We start from the raw sequence: 19,917 nt of genomic DNA, 5'->3' as shown, positions 1-19,917 counted from the left end.
AACCAGTCCAGAGGCTCCCAGCTCTTCTGTCACATTTAGCAGCGCACAGGAATCAGAGTTGCACAAGCTGCACAAACCGGCGAGCCCCAAGCGTTTCTTTTTCCAGCCGGTCACTTTTTACCGCCTCTGTTTATCCAGCAGAAGCATAACTGCTGTGACTCTGAGTTTGGTTTGGACCGAGTCGTGAAGAGCGAAGGACCGCCGCGCCGTCAGAGGAGGTCATCATGAGAACCGCTTTCACAGAGTTGAACTGAGCAGAACAGAAAACGTTTTTGAAATGACAAACTCAATCAACACATCAAACGTAATCTAAAGTAGGGCTGGAACAAATGATTATTTTAGGTATTGATTATTCTGTCATTCTGATGATTAATCTTGCGCATTCTTTACCATTTTCATTTAACCACTAAATCCTTTTCATGCGCCAAATAAAATACATTAAAAGATGCAAATAAACAGTTCAATTCCTTTTTAAAAAGTAGAAAATAAGCATTTTATAGCCTAAAATGAAATAACATGGCACCACTTCAGTGTACACTTGATCATTTGTTTGAAACTTTGATACTTCTAACGTCAACATGTGAAAAGGTTAGCCTTTTCTGCTTGGATGAACATCAGTACAGTGTAACAAAAGGTGCTTTATAAATTTATTTATTTATTTTTTATCATATGTTTTTACAAAATTTAAACCAAATTGAGCTAAAACTATGGCATAATAATTTACAGACAATGAAGGTTTTTTTATGTGTTAAATTCAAATTGCATATATTTTTTGTACAGTTTTGGCTTAATTACTGCTCTGAGTATGATGTTGTTTCAGAAAATGTGCATTTTTATTCTGTGTTCTCTGGTCCGTGATTAATCAATTACTAAATTAATCGGCAATTATTTTATTAATCGCGATTCATTGCTTCAGGAATAACCTAAAGTGTAATATAGTAACAGGCTAGAAAGTAATTTTTTAGGAAATCTTTCTGTTTCATAACATCACTGGTCCCCATTTTACACAGTTTATCCTTTTGTAAACTCACACTTACTCTGGCAGCATTAATCATGCATTGTTTTGAGTTTTTTCAAGCCTTTTTATAAACAATAATCATCTCCTCCCTGCTTGTTGTTGTTATGTTTGCGCTGGGATTAACTTTCCTTCTTTATCGGCCTGACTCACGAACGTCTGAATCACAAGTGTGTGTAATATTTGGAGGCAGATTGGTTGGATCAGCAACAATGAGTCAGACGTATTTGAACAGTTCTCCCCACAGCTACATCGCCCCTATGAAAACCTCTGCCAGGTCAGAAATAGAGTTTTAATGCCAAAACTATACCAAAATCTCCATTACATGGCAAATGCTACTAGCTAGTAACTTTGTTGTAACTCTGGACTGAAACTTGTGTGATGCTAACTTGATATTAGTAGCTGTGAATGCGGACCAAAAAAAAGCAAACTGTGGTTCGCCTGCAAACCAAGGACTCGGTTCAGTTGAAGCTTCCGAAAGCAGAAAGCGTACTATAGCGCAGGGCATTCTGGGTAAATAAAACCAAAACGTATGAGTTTAGCGCCAGCGAGAGAAATGGCTCGTGGTGTTTTACAAAAGAAAAAGGAGAAATCCTACAACCGCTAAAATCTGACAGTACTCCGTCTTTGTTTATATTTTTGCGAAGGAGGAAGTTGCATTCAGTGTCTTCTTCAGCAGTTTTCATGTTGTTTACTTCTGTAGTTCTTGGTGCAGCGCCGCCACAGGCGAGGAGGGGAACAGGTTGCTCAAAAGGTTTGGGTCGTTTGACACAGTGCAGTGAGAAAACAAACCACACCAGCTGAAAATGTAACAAATGTCGCCTCCCCCAGGTTACTGTTTGGTAAATGCTGTAGTTTTTTTTTAATTATTCCTTTTCAAGACATACTTGTCTTAAACAGTGAACTACATTGGTAGAGATTGTCTTTGATTTTTGAATGAAATAAAATCTGGGTAATTCCCCACTGTAGTTATTAAACACCACGACTTTACACCTTCCCACCTCGGGTGGATGAGAAACCCTCAGCTGACTCTTGCAGCTTGTCATTTAATGGAGTTAAAGAGAAGATATTAGTGATTTCCAGATTTTTAAAACTGGAAACTGTCTCATGTCTAAAGTGTAGAGGAATAAGTTAAGTTTTTATGTGCTGTAGCTAAAATTTGAGATCAAACGTGACTTTTTGACACATAAATACAAATTGATGATAAAAAATACAGCTTTATCATTTAATTAAAACATACTTCAATTGTGGGCTTGTAAAATGAGCTAAATGAAATCTACTGAGGCAGAGGTAGTCAAGAAAACAAGAACCAATAAATCGGCCTGGATTTTCTTAATCTTGGGATATCGACCGATAGTTAAACGTGAAGCCGATCATATCCATCGATCGTGTCTACCTCGACAAAAGTCTAAAAATCAGCCACTCTCCTCCTTTGCTCTGCAGTGAGAGTTTTGACTTTAGCCCCGCCCACCAGGTCATGTCTGTACGTTGGCAGCTAACAATAGTCACCTCAGTGTCACCAAGGCAGCAACTTTCTTGCTGTGTTTGGCAACATTTCAACATTTTGTTCAAAATCGGAATTGGCAGGTCAGGTGTTTTAAAAATCGGTAATCAGGGATCAGCCAGACAACTGCAATCGGTGCACCTCTAATTTTTTGTACAAGAGTTTTAGCCATATTTTACTTAAATTATTGCGTAGTGCCTCGTATATATTGCGGAGAGCAGATGGTTCTCCCATAACCTCATATTTGAATCCATATCCACCTCATTCTGCATGCTTAGTGTGAGGAGTCAAGATTAAATGGCACGGTGTGATCATCTGCGGATAATCACCGGCCACGGCACACAAACACACACACTCACACATTCGCCGTATTTCATCAGTTTTCCGCCTTTCCTCCCACCTCTAAAATCCTCCTCCTCCTCACCTGCAATCACATCACATCCACGTCTCCACCTCCCTTCTTCTACTTCCCCAGGCTAATATTAATAGCCACCTTTCTTCCGTTTTATATGCAAAACCTTTTTAATTTAAGGGCATAAGCGCGGAAATTCACCGGCGACGTGATTTGCGTGGCAAGTCATCGAGGAGGACGTGCTAATCGCATCAGCACTTTAAGAGAGAGACTTTCCACCTCTGTTTTTTTCCCCACAAACGATCTCTTTCTGGCTCGGAGACTTTATCTGTTTGTCTGCGGGTTTGCTTGCTGAGATGTGTGTTTGTATATATGTGTGTGTGTTGGAGGATTATGCAGCATCAGAGCCAGATTTGTTCCGTATGCTTCCCCCTCCCCTCCACCCCCCTGCAGCAACAGATTATCTGTCCTCCAACGTGCAAACCGCACAGCCAGAAGCCAAACACTGTCCGAATTTAAATAAAACAACACACACACACACACACACACACACACACGAGGAATTTGAAAGAAACATGCTGGGGTGTGCGTGTATGTGTGTTTGGTCGACTCTGTCCGTCTTAGGCGCAACCAGGTATCATTAGTTTAGCTTTTTGCACATATCACTGCTCTGTGTTCGTGTGTGTGTGTGTGTGTGTGTGTGTGTGTGTCTATTAATAAACGCAGAGAGGTACATGAGACAGGATGTGGTCGCCATGGTGCAAAGTCCTCCCACGCCTTGTTCTCACTGTGCGTGTGTGTGTGTGGTCAGACGTTTTGTTTATGCATGACAGATGATACAACCTGTTCCTTTTTTTAAACATTCTGTTGCAACATGTTTTTTTCCCTCTTCTCCCATTTATATAGATTCATTTTTTCACAGCTTAACACAGGGAAAGTTGTCAGACATGGACGCGCACGCACGCACACACACACACACACACACACACACACACACACACACACACACACGCATATGGATGAAGCCGGTTCAGTTCCTGCTCGATTAACACACATGTCGAAAGGGGCGCCGATTTCTTTCAGCGTCCAACCTTAAGTTTCAGAGCTGAAGGTTGATCTGTAAGTCGGGCTGTTGCCATGGTAACGCCGCATGCCTTTGCGTCTCCAACTTCAGATGTCAGGAAAAGCGGGAGGAGGGAGATGCCTGCAGTTAGCAGCAGCCTTATCTGAAGAAACGACGCTAATAAAATGCGCTAGCTGTAGCCACCTTGTCGGAACCACATGGGTGAGGGGTCACGGGGGTCACAGCTACTGGGTCCGACCGCAGCGGTGATGACCACGTGTGTCCCTTGATTAGCTTTTGTTGTCTCTGTGGTTCTGCAGGTTGTGTGGAATAAACACAGCAAAAGCCACAAAGAGATTGTAAAATCCTTAAAGTGAAGTGAGATCTGCATGTCCAGATGGGAATCCCACCAGTTGCTTCTGTTTGTAAACCATCACAAACAGCTGGGAAGACTCTGGAGAGTTAATACTCTGCCAGATATGAAGCTAATTGCTAAGTTGCTCATCTTTTTGCCCTCCTGTCACATGACACGTTTTTATACCTTCTCCTCTCCTGGTTCTCTTCATTTTCTGCAACATTCTTGTGCAACCCACCTACCTTCCTCCGGCATAATATCTTCCTCAGCCTGCCATCTGCTGGGAGAAAAACAGAGCTGCGTTATTTTTCCCATCCCAGCTGGTGGCATTGGAGCGCGCTTCATTCGGCATTCTAGCAATGTGCGTCCAACACACGGCCTCGTTGGAAAGGTTAAGTGGTTCTGTGTCTGTTACAGCCCTGGTGTGCTGTCTCTGTGTGTGTGTGTGTGTGTTTGTGTGGGCATGTGTGTGTGTTTTTTTAAATTTGGTCTGGGGGGAGGGGAAACCCACCTGCAAATGTGTTTCTGTTCATTTGCATGTATCTCATGAATAAACAGCTGCTCTGTCGTGTTAAGCATCGGTTGAAGAATCGCACAGCAGACGCTTCAAATGTAACAATGTAAAGTTACACATGTTCATTTAAGAGGAAGATGAAGGAACAGGGGAATAATTAAATTATTCTTATGCGTTTTTTCATGTTGCAAATATCAACTTAAATGTATTTTAATGAGGTTTTACGCAGGAGACCAACACAGAGGAGAGATTTTACAGTATCTGTTTGCCACCTTTGCAGATGTAGTAATTGATATTTTCTCCCATTTTTCTTTACAAAATACCTCAAGCTCAGTCACATTAGACTGACATCATCTGTAAATGTCAATGTTACAGATTTTGAGTTGGATTTATGTCTGGACTTTGACTGGGTCGTAATACATACACACATCGCCTTGCAAACGCATTCCTATCCCTTGAACTCATCCGTATTTTAGTCACATTACTACCACAAACATTGGAATTTTATGTGAAAGGCACAAAGTGGTGTAAAATTGGAAAGTAGAAGGAAAATTATACATGATTCAAAACATTTTTCATGGATGAAAAACTGAAAATTGTGGTGTGCAAAAGTATTCAGCTCCCTTTTCTCTGTGTGCAACCAGTTGCTTTCAGAAGATGACCGCTAATGACTAAATAGAGTCCACCTGTGCATAATATAATTTCACTACAAATACAGGTAATGTGACAAAATATGGAAATGTTCAAGGCCACTGTATGCTTTGGCCTAAACCATTGCACTGAAGCTCTGGCTGTGTGGTTACAGTCAGAGAACCTGTCAGATAATGATGCATTGTGTTGGGTGAAGTTTTTCTCCATGGTTTTTACAGAATTACTTAACAATACAGTGCATGTCGTGTTTGTTTAATCTTTACTCTGCTGGAAACCACCACATTTACATGGTTTGCCTCTTGCACTACTTCTCTTTCCTGAAGAACACAGTTTGAACGGCTGAAGACGCCTCCAGACTCTTCCAGCAGCCATTATGTTCCTCGTCTCAGATAGAAAGAGCGAAGGTGTGATGTCAACGCCAGCGCTATAGCCGTCTATTCCGGCACTTAAAGTGCCTCGTCTTTTGTCTAAATGATAGGTGTCACTGCCAGGAAAAGCACACGGTTGCATTGCCAGGGTAGCAATAAAAAGGGTTGATTTACAAGAAGAAGAAAGCCGTGTCTTTGGTGCAGCTGTCTGGAGAACGCCTCTTATTTTTCTCTAGTGTTATAAAAATCTCCCTTCTCGACCATCTTAGTGTTTCTTGTTATCAAACACAGAAATTTTGCTCAAACATCAGCCAGAAAAGTAATTCAGGTTGAAACACACCGGCTACAGAACCTTCATCACTAGTAACATCACTGCTCTGAGCAGACAGCTGCTCATAATCACTAGTGAACCAAGAAGGACGACCAGCAGCCTTCATGCAGCCGTTGTGCCAGACTTCACAGCCGTAAGGCTGAAACGATTAATCCGACTGTGATTAATCAATTACTGAAATAATCAACGAATTTTGTAATCGATTAATCATTACCTGGAGTACACAGACTCAAAGAAAGGGAATTTGCTGAAAGAACAACACAGTTGTAATGTAGCCAAAACTGTGCAAAGAATATATGCATTTTGCATTTGGGATAAAAAACCCCCTAGGATTTCTACTCTTCCAGTGGCACAGTTTGAGGTTCACCAGGTTCAAATTCAGTAAACATACTCCTACCAAGCATCTTTTGCTGTCTAATTATTAATCATTTAATCCAAAATATAACCAACAGATCAGGCCTACACTGAAGAAATGCTGTGTTATTGAATTTTAGGCAATACAATTTTTATTTTCTTTGTTTATTTGCATTTTCAAAGTATTTCTAATGTTGTATAAAAAATTCGGTAACACTTTCTTTGACGGGTTGTGAACAAGACTGTCATGACAGCGTCATAAACATGACATAACGCCTGTCATGAACTTGAGTGAGTCTTCATGAATATTTATGACTGTTGTCATAAAGTGTCATTCGGTAAATCGTGACACTTTTAATACAAAGTTGACATTATTCAAAATGTCTTTGTTATGACAACTTGATATTAAACAAGAAATCATGATCTGACATAAATTTGTTCTAAAAGTGTTACTGATTAAACTTTAGCTTTAATAACATAAAGCTACAAAATTTTTAAAGTTTAATCAGTGATAAAGCCAAATAAAGTGTTACCAAATATTCTTTAGTGGTTAAGTGAAAAATCTGCAGAAAATGCTAGAATGTCTTTACTCGATTAATCATCACAATAATCAATTAATCGAATATTAAAAAAAATTTTTTTTGCTGCAGCCCTACCTACCAGTAGTTACTAAATGTTGGTCATTGGATTAGAAATCCAGACATTGCGAGGACATTTCTGACTTTTGGGGATTCTTCATGTTTCTTGTGTTTTAAAATGCTTTGTAGAAATTTGAAAACTGTGTGGCCTGCTTTTGTAACTAAACTTGACAGATAGCTGCTTTTGTTTTTGTTTTTTACTCTCTGTGTCACTGCTACACTTCCAACAGCCAAATGCTAAAAAGACTTGTTGTTTAAAGTTATTGAACCGGCCTGTTTACATCTGTGAAGTAGGCTCAGTCTGCTTCATGTGTCAGGAGCGAAGGCCTCCCTCCTTTCCCTTCGAACTTTGCATCCATCAGGGCCAAGGACGCGGCTCAGACAGACCAGACAGGAGTAAAGTGCTATTATCAGAGTCTTTTCACATTGCCGAACGCGGCGTGATTTATCAGTCGCTAATCGAGGCCTTTGACCCGATTCTGATTTAATGGCGGCCGGTTCAGATAGAAAGAGAGAGAGAGAGAATGTAGAGAGGAAAGAGCTGACGCGCGCACGCAGAGACAAAGAGGGCGAGAAAGAGGGCTGGTGTCGGCGGAAGCAGCACGTTTCTGCTCATTAGAGACGGAATTATCTGCCGACTGGAGGAAAGCATCCTCACATGGAGCAGGCACTGGCTGCAATTTGCCTTGGCTGATGAGGCGCTGATCTGACACTGTAAGCAGTGGGATGACAGCGCCGGGGCAACAGAGCAGCAGCGACTACACACACACATACACACCCCCACACACAGAGAGGCTGCCAGGAGTTTGTGATCACAGCGACATTTCCAGCTCCCTTAAACAAAGCAGCGCGCCATCAGGATTCCCATCATCTTGACATCTGTGTTTGTGTGCACGGCGCACCTGTGCACGTTTGTATATTTCATGCAATACACATTTTAGGCTTTAAATCAGCCCGAGCTGCCACCAAAGTGTTTGTTGTTTCGTGTTGCCTCAGCGCTGCCTTCCCAGGCAAAAATCGCCGATCTTGTTGGTACTGGTCGGACCGTACAGAGAGTTTAGTTTAGGGTCATGAAGCCGATGCCTTGTCCAAACAAGGATAGGTGAACGAGCGGGACAGGTTCCTCTGGTTTTATTTATAGCCCAAAAGGAAGTGGGTTAGCTTTACTATTAACTTGTAGACACACACACAAACTCTTGTAAGATAAAGGTGTGTGTCTTGTTTGCATGCTCCGCCTCACCTTGGGAGGGAGGGGAGGTTGTCCTCTGGCAAAGGTAAGAGGCACATTCACACACTGTGAAGACTCGTCTGTTCCAGCACACCTGAGGGGGCGCGGCCTCCTCGCAAAGGAAGTCTGAGTACGAGGAAGTGGGGAATGCATTGTCTGAAGGACTTCGAGTGTGAAAGGAGATACAACACAGGTGACACAGTGTTTGTGTGTGTCAACAGGGCAGAGAGAGAGAGAGAGGAAATAACGTTTAGGGACGACAGTGGGACTTGTTTGAAAAGAATGGGGAAGAGAATAGGAGGGATTTTCTAGAAAACGAGATCAAGCCTTCCGATCTCAGCCTGACGACAAACTGTCATCCAGTTTTGAGATCATCAGTATGCGCAGATGCTAGGGTTCAGCCGGTTGAGTGGGTGCTGTGCAGCCCTCCTGTTGCGCAGAAGGCCCGGGGATGACATCAGGCTGAGACGGGACTACTGCAGTCTGGAGTCCCGGGTCTGCGAGGAACGCCAGGAAAGTGTGCTGGAGGACGAGGTTAGTCTCAGACAGAAAACAGAGCCTAGGCGACGCATTGATTTAAACAGAAGAGTAGAATAATGGTAACTCATTGTGAGTGAGACAGAGGCCGTTCTGTTTGTGGTGGTTTATTTTGGTCTAAAGTCCATAGTTGTCTAAGTTTATCCCATATTTGAGATCTACTGATACAATATTCTTATTCTCTTGTAGATTCTGTTAATGGGACACTCCTTCATATTCTCTTGTTACTTTGGGTTGTTTTTGGACACAAAAATCTAATTTATGGCAGAATTATTATCTCTACATGTTCTAAAGCTTTGATCGGTTGATTAGCGGTGTGAGACAATCCATATTTTGGTATTGACCCAATATTAAGTAAATGCAGGCCGCCGACACCAACACTGTTTTTTAATCCAAGTTTAATATGTCTGCCTTTTTGGTGTTTTTGTGGTTTTTCCTTTAAATTGTTTTGCTAAAACCTGGGACAGAATTTAGTTCGTCTACAAATACTTTTGTGACATATTTAGGGCCGTCACGATAACACATTTTACTGGATGATAAATTGTCCAGGAAGTTAATGCGATAAATGATAACAAAGTTGTTTTTGTACCATTTTCAAGTAATATAATTGCAATGGCATAACAATGCAAAAACACATTCTCAAAATCAATGAACTCCTAATGAACATTTAACACTGGAAGACATTTTAAATATCCAAACTAAATACACAAAACAACAGAAACAAGAAATAAAATGAATTATAAAATCTTGGGAGCAGAAAGGAGCGAATAGAAACTAATGGAAGAGACTGAAGACTTTTATTATACAGTTTTTTGGTAGACAATAAAAAATTATAAATCATACAAATGAAAATTATTGATCTTGTTTTAATCCATAATTTGATTGATTGTGACAGAATTAAACATGTTTGTGTGCATTTTTCCTGAATAAACAAAGTGCAAAAAACTCATTTGAGAGCAAATTGAAACAAAATCTCCTTTGAGGTAGAGTTGAGAAGCTACAATACAAAAATAAAAGCGGGAATCGGAATCTGAAGTATTGATCCGACAATATTAACAATAATGTTTATTTTTATTTTCAGCAGATTTGCCATTTTGTTTAAGCAGAAATCTTTGCTCTATCTTTGGCCCTTCAGAACAAGAGGTGGAGACATTACAGGAAGCTCCATGATCTTACCTGCTTATTGCATGCTTTGCACTCTCACTTTCATCGGAATTAACTCCTATAAACGTTCACCGGTATTTATAGTATCAGAATAAACAAGTGATACATGTTTACCTGTGAACGTGTTTGGCAGCCTGCTCACTGACGCACCTTGGCTGGTAGTGAAGTAAGCTGAGCCCTGGCAGAACCGGATGTCTTTGTAAACATCCAAACACTTTAACATTCTAACATTGTGCACAGTATTTTGATTCTGGGAAATACCAAACTAGTTTTTCAGTGTCCAATAGACATGACTCATTGCGTGAACAAACTTATTTACATGTGATTTTAATTGGCGTCTCTTATTTAGCGGAAACAGAGAAAATGTGTTTTTTCGACTTTAGTGGAATATTGACGAAATTTGTATTGGAAACTCTAAAAACATGCATTTTGAAAATAAAGCTAAAAGACCATTTTTAAGTGACAGGTCATAGTTATTTAAAATGGCTGAAAACGTCACAGAAAACTAATTTAATAGGTTTGTTAAACACTTTTAAATGAACTCTTGCTGCTAGCAACATTAATACAATTCCCGGTTAGCTGATCGACCCAAAGTGTTCATCTTCTTTCTTCACTGGCATTTAAACAGGTTCTCTGCAGGCTTCAATCAGCTGACCTGAGCTGCTTATCTTCCATTATTTGCCCTCATTGTTAGCAGTCAGATTTTATTACGCTTTAATGTGGAGAAGTTCTTCAATTTGTCCACAAACGGGTGAGATCAGTATGGCCGCTCGGTCTTCTCAGATTTCCGACTTCTGTAATCTGTCGGCCAGGTTTTACGACGTGAGAGCTGAAGGTCGCTCCTTGATGCAGGACAAACGTTGACAGACGTGTGTTTGTACGCGCGGCTTGACAGATAAGGGGAGAAAAGACCCGTCTACAAAAAACCAGCAGATTTGAATCAGACAGATTTATGTTCAGGTGTCCTTCAGAGCCGTCGGTGGCTGTGTGCACAGCTTGCGGATGTTCACATTTACTTCCCCGTTCCTCTGTTTTATGCCCGGGCACTTCAGGTCTGCAGGGGCCTATTGTTGTGATGTGATTAGTCCCGCTCTAATAAATACACCAGTCTGTCTGACAGTATGTCTCCGAGCCGAGCAGAGCCGTGTGACCACAAGCTAACAGATGATTTTGGTTCCATGCACCACACACTTCGTGTTTGTGTATAGTACGTGTCTGCTGATGCTGTTTGCCCTTTGCACTTTCCTAGTTAATTTATTACCTGATTTGCCTTTTGGGACAACATGAGAGACTTTTGTTCCAAGGGCCTCAGCTCCATTAGAAGGACGAAGTCTGGAACAATTCCTAAATGTATAATTTATTGCTCAGGTTCTTTGAAAGAGCAGCTTTATGTGCTCACACTTACAGTACAGCAGTAATCATTTTATTATTTTGAGTAAACACAATAGTGTCCCATAGCAATCACTAGACAATATTGAAACGGAGCGCCAGCTGCCACACCTAACATGTCAACAAACTTGGTTTAGCTACTTTCTAATTTGTCGGATAACCTTCGACACTAAGGAGACGCAAACCTTTCAAACTTTTACAAACGTCTAGATATATTGCGAATATAGCATCATCACAGTATGCAATGCTGTTACCACGAAGGATTGTTTTTACTGCAGTGGCTTTTATTCCAACTGTTCTGGACTTGCATTTTACATGCTAATGTAATAATTAGCTTGTTGGACAGAGTCTCACACTGGACACAGATAGGATTGACCCCAATGCTACAATCTAAGGGTGTTGGAAGCAGAGACCAGAAGAGGAGAGACGAAAACAGGAATATATCACCTGATATCGCTCAACCTTCTCTGGAATGTAACTCCAGAGAATTAATTATTTGCTGAAAACCCACTTATTCATTGATTTTTCTCATAAAGCAAACCTAACATATTTAAAAGAAAACACAGCTTGGGAAACTGAAATTCCTTAGTACAGTGCTACTTGACATGCTATTGGCTGGTGTTTGCTAAGCAGCCAATCTCGGAGCGCCATTTATTCTTCTGGTCGCTGATTGGTTGTACAAGAGCAGAAGTAAGGAAGACTATAGATGCAGGGGTGGGCAATCCTGGTCCCCGAGGGCCAGTGTCCTGCAACTCTTAGATGTCTCCCTGATCCAACACACTTGAATCCAACAGCTGAATCACCTCCTAAGTGCAGTCAAGTTCTCCAGAGTCCTGCTAATGACCTCATTATTTGACTCAGGTGTGTTGAAGTAGAGATACATCTAAACGTTGCAGGAGACCGGCCCTCGAGGCCTGGAGTTGCCCACCTCTGTGCTAACCTCTGAGTTAGCTGGTTAGCTCTGAGTAGGATGGTTTTAGCTGTGCGTATTCATGCATGTCAAAGCGCATTTGTTGTGCGAGCTATTAATTTAATCAGTTATAAGTTATGTTAGATGTGGTCTCAAGTATTCATGGATTTTAGATATTCGTTGGCAGCTCTATGTTCCTACCATATACACCCATATACTTGATGTCCACTGCTGCACTGTGCTCCTCCAGCAGGTAGATTTAGGTTTAAAATAATATATTCATTTAATTTAATGTTTCTTGATGATAAGGATGATGGCGAGGAGGCTTTCCAGCTTCAAAGACTTCTGTACGCATCAAAATCAAACTAACGACAAATGTTTTTGGTAGCATGTAGCTAATGCTAACTTTTGATGCAGTTGAATAAAAAAAATTTTTTTCTCCGAAGAGTTTTTGCAGCACTAGTGGCTCGTATTGTTTCTGACAGTAGGCAGACAGGAAAGAGGGCGGGGAGAGGGGGGAGGACATGCGGCAAAGGTCACCGGGTCCTGGAGTCGAACCCGTGACGTCCGCATCAAGGACTAAGGCCTCCAAACGTGGGGCGTGCTAACCCCTGCGCCACCACAGCACGCCCCAGTAGAATTAATTTTCACTTTTCTGATTTAGATGAAAACAGTCAGATCGTTTTTCCGTATTATCGCTGTGTCTACACAACAATGTCAAGAGCAAATGCTTGACGTGTTCTACTTTCTTTTTATTGGCTGCTTTAAGAAGCAAAAACTTCAGATTGGCTCCTAATTCATGGCTCCTGTCAGAGCAGCTGTTGCTGTGTTGGAATATCCTGTTTTGTAGGGAGGTTGTTGAACCCTTGATGTTATCGCTGATGCTGCAGGTAGCTTACAGACCTTTACACTTTGTGCCTCTTTTATTGCTTCAGGTCATCGGCAGCCCTTGATTTTATTGTGTTTTTTTGTAATTTTACTGGAGGTCATTGTTTTGCAACACATCTTGAGTTATCTTTCTTCCTCTGTGCTGACACACTCCTGTTTCCCTTTTCATTTCTCTTGCTAATGATCCGTACCACAAGCCAATCTGTCACTGCTGCACCATCAGTCCCTTCCTCTCATTCCCTGTTGTTGTCTCCAACATGATGGCGATAGATTTTTCTCTCCCTCAGGGGATGAAGGCACATTTATTGTGAAAAATCGTAAGGACCTGACATAAGGTAGGATATTTCACGGTTGAACAAATATTAAAGATAAATACAATGCAATACGCTACGCTAAGTGAGATTGGCAATGGTGATGCATTAAATTAATCATTTAGTCTGTGTTTCTTTTTAAATTAAAAATGTCAATTACATGTATTTATAGTTTGTTGTTTGTAATTAAATCAGCCCGCGTCTTTGAGACTTGATTCTTTATTCACAACATCATTTATATAAATCCATACCAGTACCTTTTTCCTACCTATTCTTAGTTTTATAGTGAGGTTCAGCAGATTTCTGCTTTTTCCTTTGAAAGCAACACCGTCACACTTTCTATTCTACATTCATGTAGAGCAACAACTTTCTCTTTATTGAGCGCTTTCATTGTGAAAAATGAAGGCATTTCAAACAATACTTAGAAACATTTCTCATCAATTTAATAGTTCTTTACAAAAATGTGATTTAGAGCAAATTTTTTACTTTTTGCAAAAGGTGAAGTTGTCAATATGGTTGCAATTTTTTTGATGAGCTATAATTATAGAATACTGCTGTGAGTGGTCACTCATAGAAAGTACACAGCTGGCAATTTAAATATATCTATAATCAATATGTTAATACAATTAGCATAGCTAGCATTATTAACTGTAAGTATTTCTCCCTGTTTTTTCTTAGCGAATGAAGACCCCTAACTGTGAAATTTTCATAACGATGAAACATTTTGCTTCAGTACGTTCAGCCCTCCTCTTATCTGCTGCAGTGGGTCAGTTTTCCTCATCACTTATTTGTACACAATAGTCAGAATGCCGCCAAACCTGCACAGCAGAAAGTAGCAAAGCATCAAAATGACCAGCGCCTGCCAAAAGCGCTCTGTTGTGGCAGCGAGAATATAAAAAAAAAAGCTAAAATGTTTCTGTAGACAAAACATTTTCTGTTAGATTTGCTTCATGTTTTGTGCTTCGTTTGATTTCAATTTTAAAAACTTCACCAGCAGAGAAAATCGCGAACTTTGAATCGTCTTCATATTCCAGACACCTAGATGGTTTCCCCTTGAACCTCTTATTTAGGAGCCACCCGGCTAATCACTCAGACATGTTTTTGTTTTTAACATTTACCCCGCAGTATACTTTGCATGATAAACTCCTGAGATCACGTTTGCCTGTTGAGACATCGGGAATCTGGTTTCTAAACCTTTGTACTGACTGCACCGGTTTTACAAGCTGAACCACTGAAAACAAAAGATTTCAAAACTGCAGGGCCCTTTAGATTCCTTTTTTGTTGACATTGCTAAGCTTATCAGAGAAGATAAATTTTGTTTTGTTTTACTGCATTTGAAAATAAACCGTAGATGTTGCAGACTGTGTTAAAGCGACACCAGTAACACATACTGACACGCAGTGTTTATCTGTGAAACACCGCGGAGCGCGTCACGCGGGCTAATCTGATCGGAGCCGCCTCGGCCCTCCTGCAGGATTGTTGCTGCATTAGGTGATAAATGCACAGGTTCAGCTGCGGCCACGGGTAACGTGCCGAGAGTTTCTGTCTCTCTGCCTGTTTGAGGATCGGTTTACGGGAAGCGCAGCTCTCCATGGCGATCTGAAATTGATTGCCAGTGGCTCTCAGGGCATGTACTTGTAAACAAACGGAGTAAAGGGAGGAAATGATTAGGCCTGTCGCAATCAATCAATTAATTGCATGCATTTTTCTTTTACTTTATTTCACCAAGATTAACCCCCATCGAAAAATAAAAACGTCTTTCAAGAAAGTCCTGGCCAAGAGGCAGCAACGAGTGCAGCACAGAAAAAATACACAATATAGAAAATGTCAAGCTATAAAAAAAACACACACAAAAAATTTAAACAAGCTCAATAATTTCCATTTTCATTTATTGTTTTTCTCTTTTCTCTGTCAAAAACTGGACAACAAAAGTCTTCAGTCTGATGTTTGGTCTCAACTATCCCTTTTTTGAAGGACAAATGTGTTTAGAGAGTCTTCATAATTAATGATATTTGTTGTTCTTTTAATTTATTTTGGATATCTGTCTTTCAGTTCCAGTGTTAAATGTTTATTAGAACTTAAAGTTTATTGATCTTTGAGAATGTGTTCTTGCATTACTATGCCACTAGCATCATATTACTTGACAACGGTCTCAAAACAACAATATTATCGCTCATCACAGTAACTTCTAGGACAATTTGTCGTCCAGAAAAATTTATTGTGACAGGCCCACAAATCATAACATGTTGCATCGAACACAATAGAGCTGCTGGGTTTTGAGCGTCTGGTGTGTTTTGGTTATGCAAGTCGCTTTCTCGTTGCTACGGATGACTGAGCGTCTGCCTCTCCCCGTCCCCTCCTGACTGGTGCTCCTTGGGGCAGTCTAAAATAGGCAGCATGCTTCCAACAAACTGGTGGGTGTGGAGTGGGCTTTGAGGAAAGACTGCAAACTCACCAAAAGCAGCGTCAGAAACCTGTAATATTGCTCCTCTCTTCATCTGGTGTGAGTTTGTTAGCAGAAAGTCGTCCTAGTAACAAATTCCACTCTGTTTTCCTTCTGTTTATGTGTGAAGCCTAAGATGGATAGCTGCTACGTGACAGATTTTGTTTTCCCTTGGCTTTTTCTTACCTTCTCCACCTTTTTGGGGCCTTTGATCCTGACAGAAAAGTGTGAAAGAGGGAATCCTGTTAAAGCAGACCAGCTCCTTCCAAAGATGGAAGAGGAGGTACTTTAAACTCAGAGGGAGGACGCTCTACTACGCCAAAGACTGCAAGGTACAGAAATGCGCTCTGGTGCCCTGTGTTGCTGTCAAACCGATGCAGCATTGCCAGTTGCACTCTGTTGAACGTTTTCTTTAAATCTGTGACTGCATGTGTTAATAAGGAACCGTTTGTTTCCTTGTCAGTCCCTGATTTTTGATGAAGTGGACCTATCAGACGCCAGCGTGGCCGAGACCAGCACCAAGAACATCAACAACAGTTTCACGGTGAGCAAATCACGGTTTGTAAATGCCTCTGTTTTAAATGACTAAACATTCAAATGTAGTCCTGGGCTTCAAGTTTCAGCTTTCTTTTAAAATTCAGAAATCACAAAGTGTCATTTCAAAATAGATGTTTTGTTCGATCTATTTGATCATAGGATTATTTTGTTTGGAGTTTCTTCTTTAACATAGTTACAACTTTCTACATATAATCTAGTTATTTGGTTAATATGTAGAGATTCTGCAGTTAAAAGTAATCTTAATTTGTTTAAACTAATATTTTTCCAAATTTATTTAAAATCTACATGCAGTTTATTTACACATTTTGTTTTTTTTTAAAAAGCAGCACATGTGATTTTAATATGACAAACTCTTACAAACTTAAACTTCACTGTACATTTCATCAGTGTTTCCTTCTCTATAATAAAACTATGGAGTGTGTTGGGGAAATAAATTAATTTCCAAGCACCGTCAGGTGAAATCACTCAGTCAGGTTTTTTGCATATTGTGCATAATATAGAGAGCTTGTAAGACAATAATGGAGACGGTAAAGGATTCAAAACATGGGAGAGACAGTCCCAGCCTTGTGAGTATAAACCAAACAGGTTCGTTTGGTGAGAGTTCATTTCATATAACATGATCAGCAGATGATATCTAATAATAATTTTCCACCACACGTGTAAAAATGCTTCTTCTATGTTTTGATATGACTCATGGATAATTTACATACTTTCTTTGTGGCTCATTGTGTGAGAATAAATCTGTTGGGAAATGTTCTGCTTAGTAAACAAAGAGCTTTCTCTGTAATGTTGTAACAGTTAATAACATAATATATAATATAATAAGTATATATTAACAGACAGACACGAAGGAAGGTGCAGCGACCAGTAAATTCTTTCTTTTACTGCTCTGTGTTTAATAGTGGGACGTGTGAACAGACACTGATTTGTGACAACAAAACCACTAATTACTCATTTATTTAATATTCTAGGGCCGTGGTCCGCAACCAACGGACCTCGGTCCGGATACGGACCCATATGCCATCCCATCCGGCCCCGGAATAAATTGTTAAAATATTTGTTAATTTTGACGGGAGAATTAATTTTAAACCGGAGCATTTATTTTTTTCCCTATCTGACACAAGTACTTTTACCAGCACTGCACTGAGCAAGGATTGGAAGCTACAAACCAATCGCGTGCGAGTCCTACTAACCACGTGGTTCAACTAGCGAATCAAATCGTCAGCTTGAACTCAGAGCAAGTTGTATGAGCAAACCGAAGCAGAGGTTTGTAGCCAGGCACAGACATCCACGCAGTGTGATATAAGGAAGAGGAGGTGAAAGGTGAGCGAAAAGCGATTGAAGCGAGAAATGCAGGGAGGTGATACAGGAAGACAGGGCGTGAATTACAGTCAGAAGAGGTGCAAACACTATGGCGCTTTCTAAAAAGAGAAAAGTAGATGCCGAAAATCGAGCGTTCAACACGGAATGGACTGATGCATACATGTTCATTCTTCCACCCGCGAGCACGAAACCAGTGTGCCTCACATGCTCCGAAACCGTGGCACTTATTAAAAGTGCCAATGTCAAGCGTCACTATGAGACTAAGCACAAAGCATTTGACCAATCATACCCCCCTACGTCCGAACTCCGGACGCAGAAAATTGGCCCTGTTTATCTTGACCATGTTCGGCTCCACATACAGCTGTGAGGCAGCGTTCTCTACAATGAACATAATAAAAACAAAATATCGTTCCAAGCTCACCAATGAGCATCTGCACATGTGCATGAGAATGGCCCTGACCTCCTTCAAGCCCAGATTTAAAATGTTGGCAGGGCAAGCCAAAGCTCAATTCTCACACTGAGCAAGGGAAATTGGGGGAAGACAGATGTAAGAGAAATCTGTAAGAGAAATAGTTCAGGTGTTTTGAGAGTTGTTTTGTTGAGCAGAAATATTGAGATTGTTCAATCAAAAGGAAACTGAAGCTGCTATTTTTTCTTAAGCACTTTCTTTATTTTTGAATACATAATTTAGTTATTTTTAATTTAAACTGCAGCCACACAATGTTATCCTGTGTTTCAGTGCTAATAAACTTCTTTGAAATTATTTTAACCTGTATTATTACTTTTTTTAACACCATGTATTCCGATATTGTCATACTGCAAATAGACGATATTGCGGACCTCTGCTTGAGGAAATTTCTTTGAACTGGACCTCCTCACAGTTTTCTTGAATACCCCTGTTCTAGGGCAACAAAGAATCACCAAGGTCTTTGTTTAGTTTCCAGTTTTTGTCTCATATAAAGTTTTAACCTTCAATACTGAATTTAATTTCTCTCGAACTAAAATTAACAGCGTTCATAAATTGCTTTTCTAGCCTTCCTGCTGTCAGACATCATTAGTCATTATCAGAGGCAGCATCCCACAGTGATGGTGTGAAGTCACTGGAAAGCTAGTTTTTATTATTTTAAAACATAAACAACAACGTCTTTTATTGGTGAGTAGCACAGTTAGCCTAGCTAGGTGCAGACAGCTGTGGATTCCTTAAAGACTGCAGACATTTCAAGTGACAGAGGTAAATAACACAGTAGTACAGAGCAAAGTTGCTGTAATATATAAACCTCTCATTGTCTGTTGATCTCTTTTTAAGTAGCACATTTAATAGACTGGTTTCCTTTTTAATAACTTCTAAAAACCACAACACATTAGAGATGCTGAAATGCTCCAACGCTGAATAGCTAACTTTAAATCTGCTTACATCTGTAACACCTTTCACACCAAAGAGTGTTGCTACTGCAACCATTCATCACTTTTTATTACATGTTCATTTAAATACAAAAAATCTGATTTTTGAGTTTTCAGCCAGCCTCATTGAATCCGATTCAGGACAAAACAAACTGATCTCAGTCACCAACCTTTTTCTCGGTGCAACTCTACATTTAAATAGTTAAATACTAAGATTCCCTCCATATTTTTCCCTACATGTAACTAATAGCAGCCGAGGTAAACGTGCAACATCTTTGATACTCTAAATTTCCCATTTATTCTGAAGATTAAGTCATAATGTTGCAAAAGTAACTCCTTTAATGAGTGTTTACTGAGTTAAAGTCTGAGTTAAACATCTGTAGGAGTTTGGAAGATTGTTTGTGCAGGATGCATGTTTCTCATTAGAGGCTCTCATTTGTATGCTGTTGGCACACCTTATGGTAATTTTTGTTTTGCCATCAGAAGTTCAAAATTGTTTTTTCTTTAGATACAAGTGGAGACATTCATCAGACTGAGCTGTATTTAACTTTTAAGTACTAAACACATAGAGCTTAGAAATCAGCGAGCCTGGTTTGTTTGATCAATTTTTAACGTTGAAA

The 19,917-nt window shown here is 40.2% G+C and overlaps 1 protein-coding gene and 1 long non-coding RNA gene across 6 annotated transcripts in view; one reads left to right on the top strand and one right to left on the bottom strand.

Moving 5' to 3' along the window:
- LOC114157398 (diacylglycerol kinase eta) overlaps positions 1–19,917 on the top strand; it is a 75,503-nt gene that overhangs the window by 31,491 nt on the left and 24,095 nt on the right. For 3 of the 5 annotated variants that reach the window (XM_028038331.1, XM_028038330.1, XM_028038333.1), the window contains 2 exons: positions 16,237–16,347; positions 16,479–16,559. In XM_028038331.1, the coding sequence (XP_027894132.1) occupies positions 16,237–16,347; positions 16,479–16,559 (192 nt within the window). Of the gene's footprint in view, positions 1–8,500; positions 8,908–13,364; positions 13,597–16,236; positions 16,348–16,478; positions 16,560–19,917 lie in introns of those variants that run through there. The other 2 variants (XM_028038332.1, XM_028038334.1) reach the window with 2 other exon arrangements.
- On the bottom strand, positions 2,861–18,800 carry LOC114157400 (uncharacterized). Its single transcript, XR_003598149.1, has 3 exons — positions 18,297–18,800; positions 13,409–13,411; positions 2,861–2,873 (listed from the first exon to the last, which is right to left on the bottom strand). It is a non-coding gene; the product is annotated as an uncharacterized LOC114157400 (long non-coding RNA).

The sequence above is a fragment of the Xiphophorus couchianus genome, chromosome 14 (genome assembly GCF_001444195.1).
Source record: "Xiphophorus couchianus chromosome 14, X_couchianus-1.0, whole genome shotgun sequence".
Lineage (NCBI taxonomy): Eukaryota > Metazoa > Chordata > Actinopteri > Cyprinodontiformes > Poeciliidae > Xiphophorus > Xiphophorus couchianus.
This window is presented reverse-complemented; position numbering and strand designations above follow the sequence as displayed.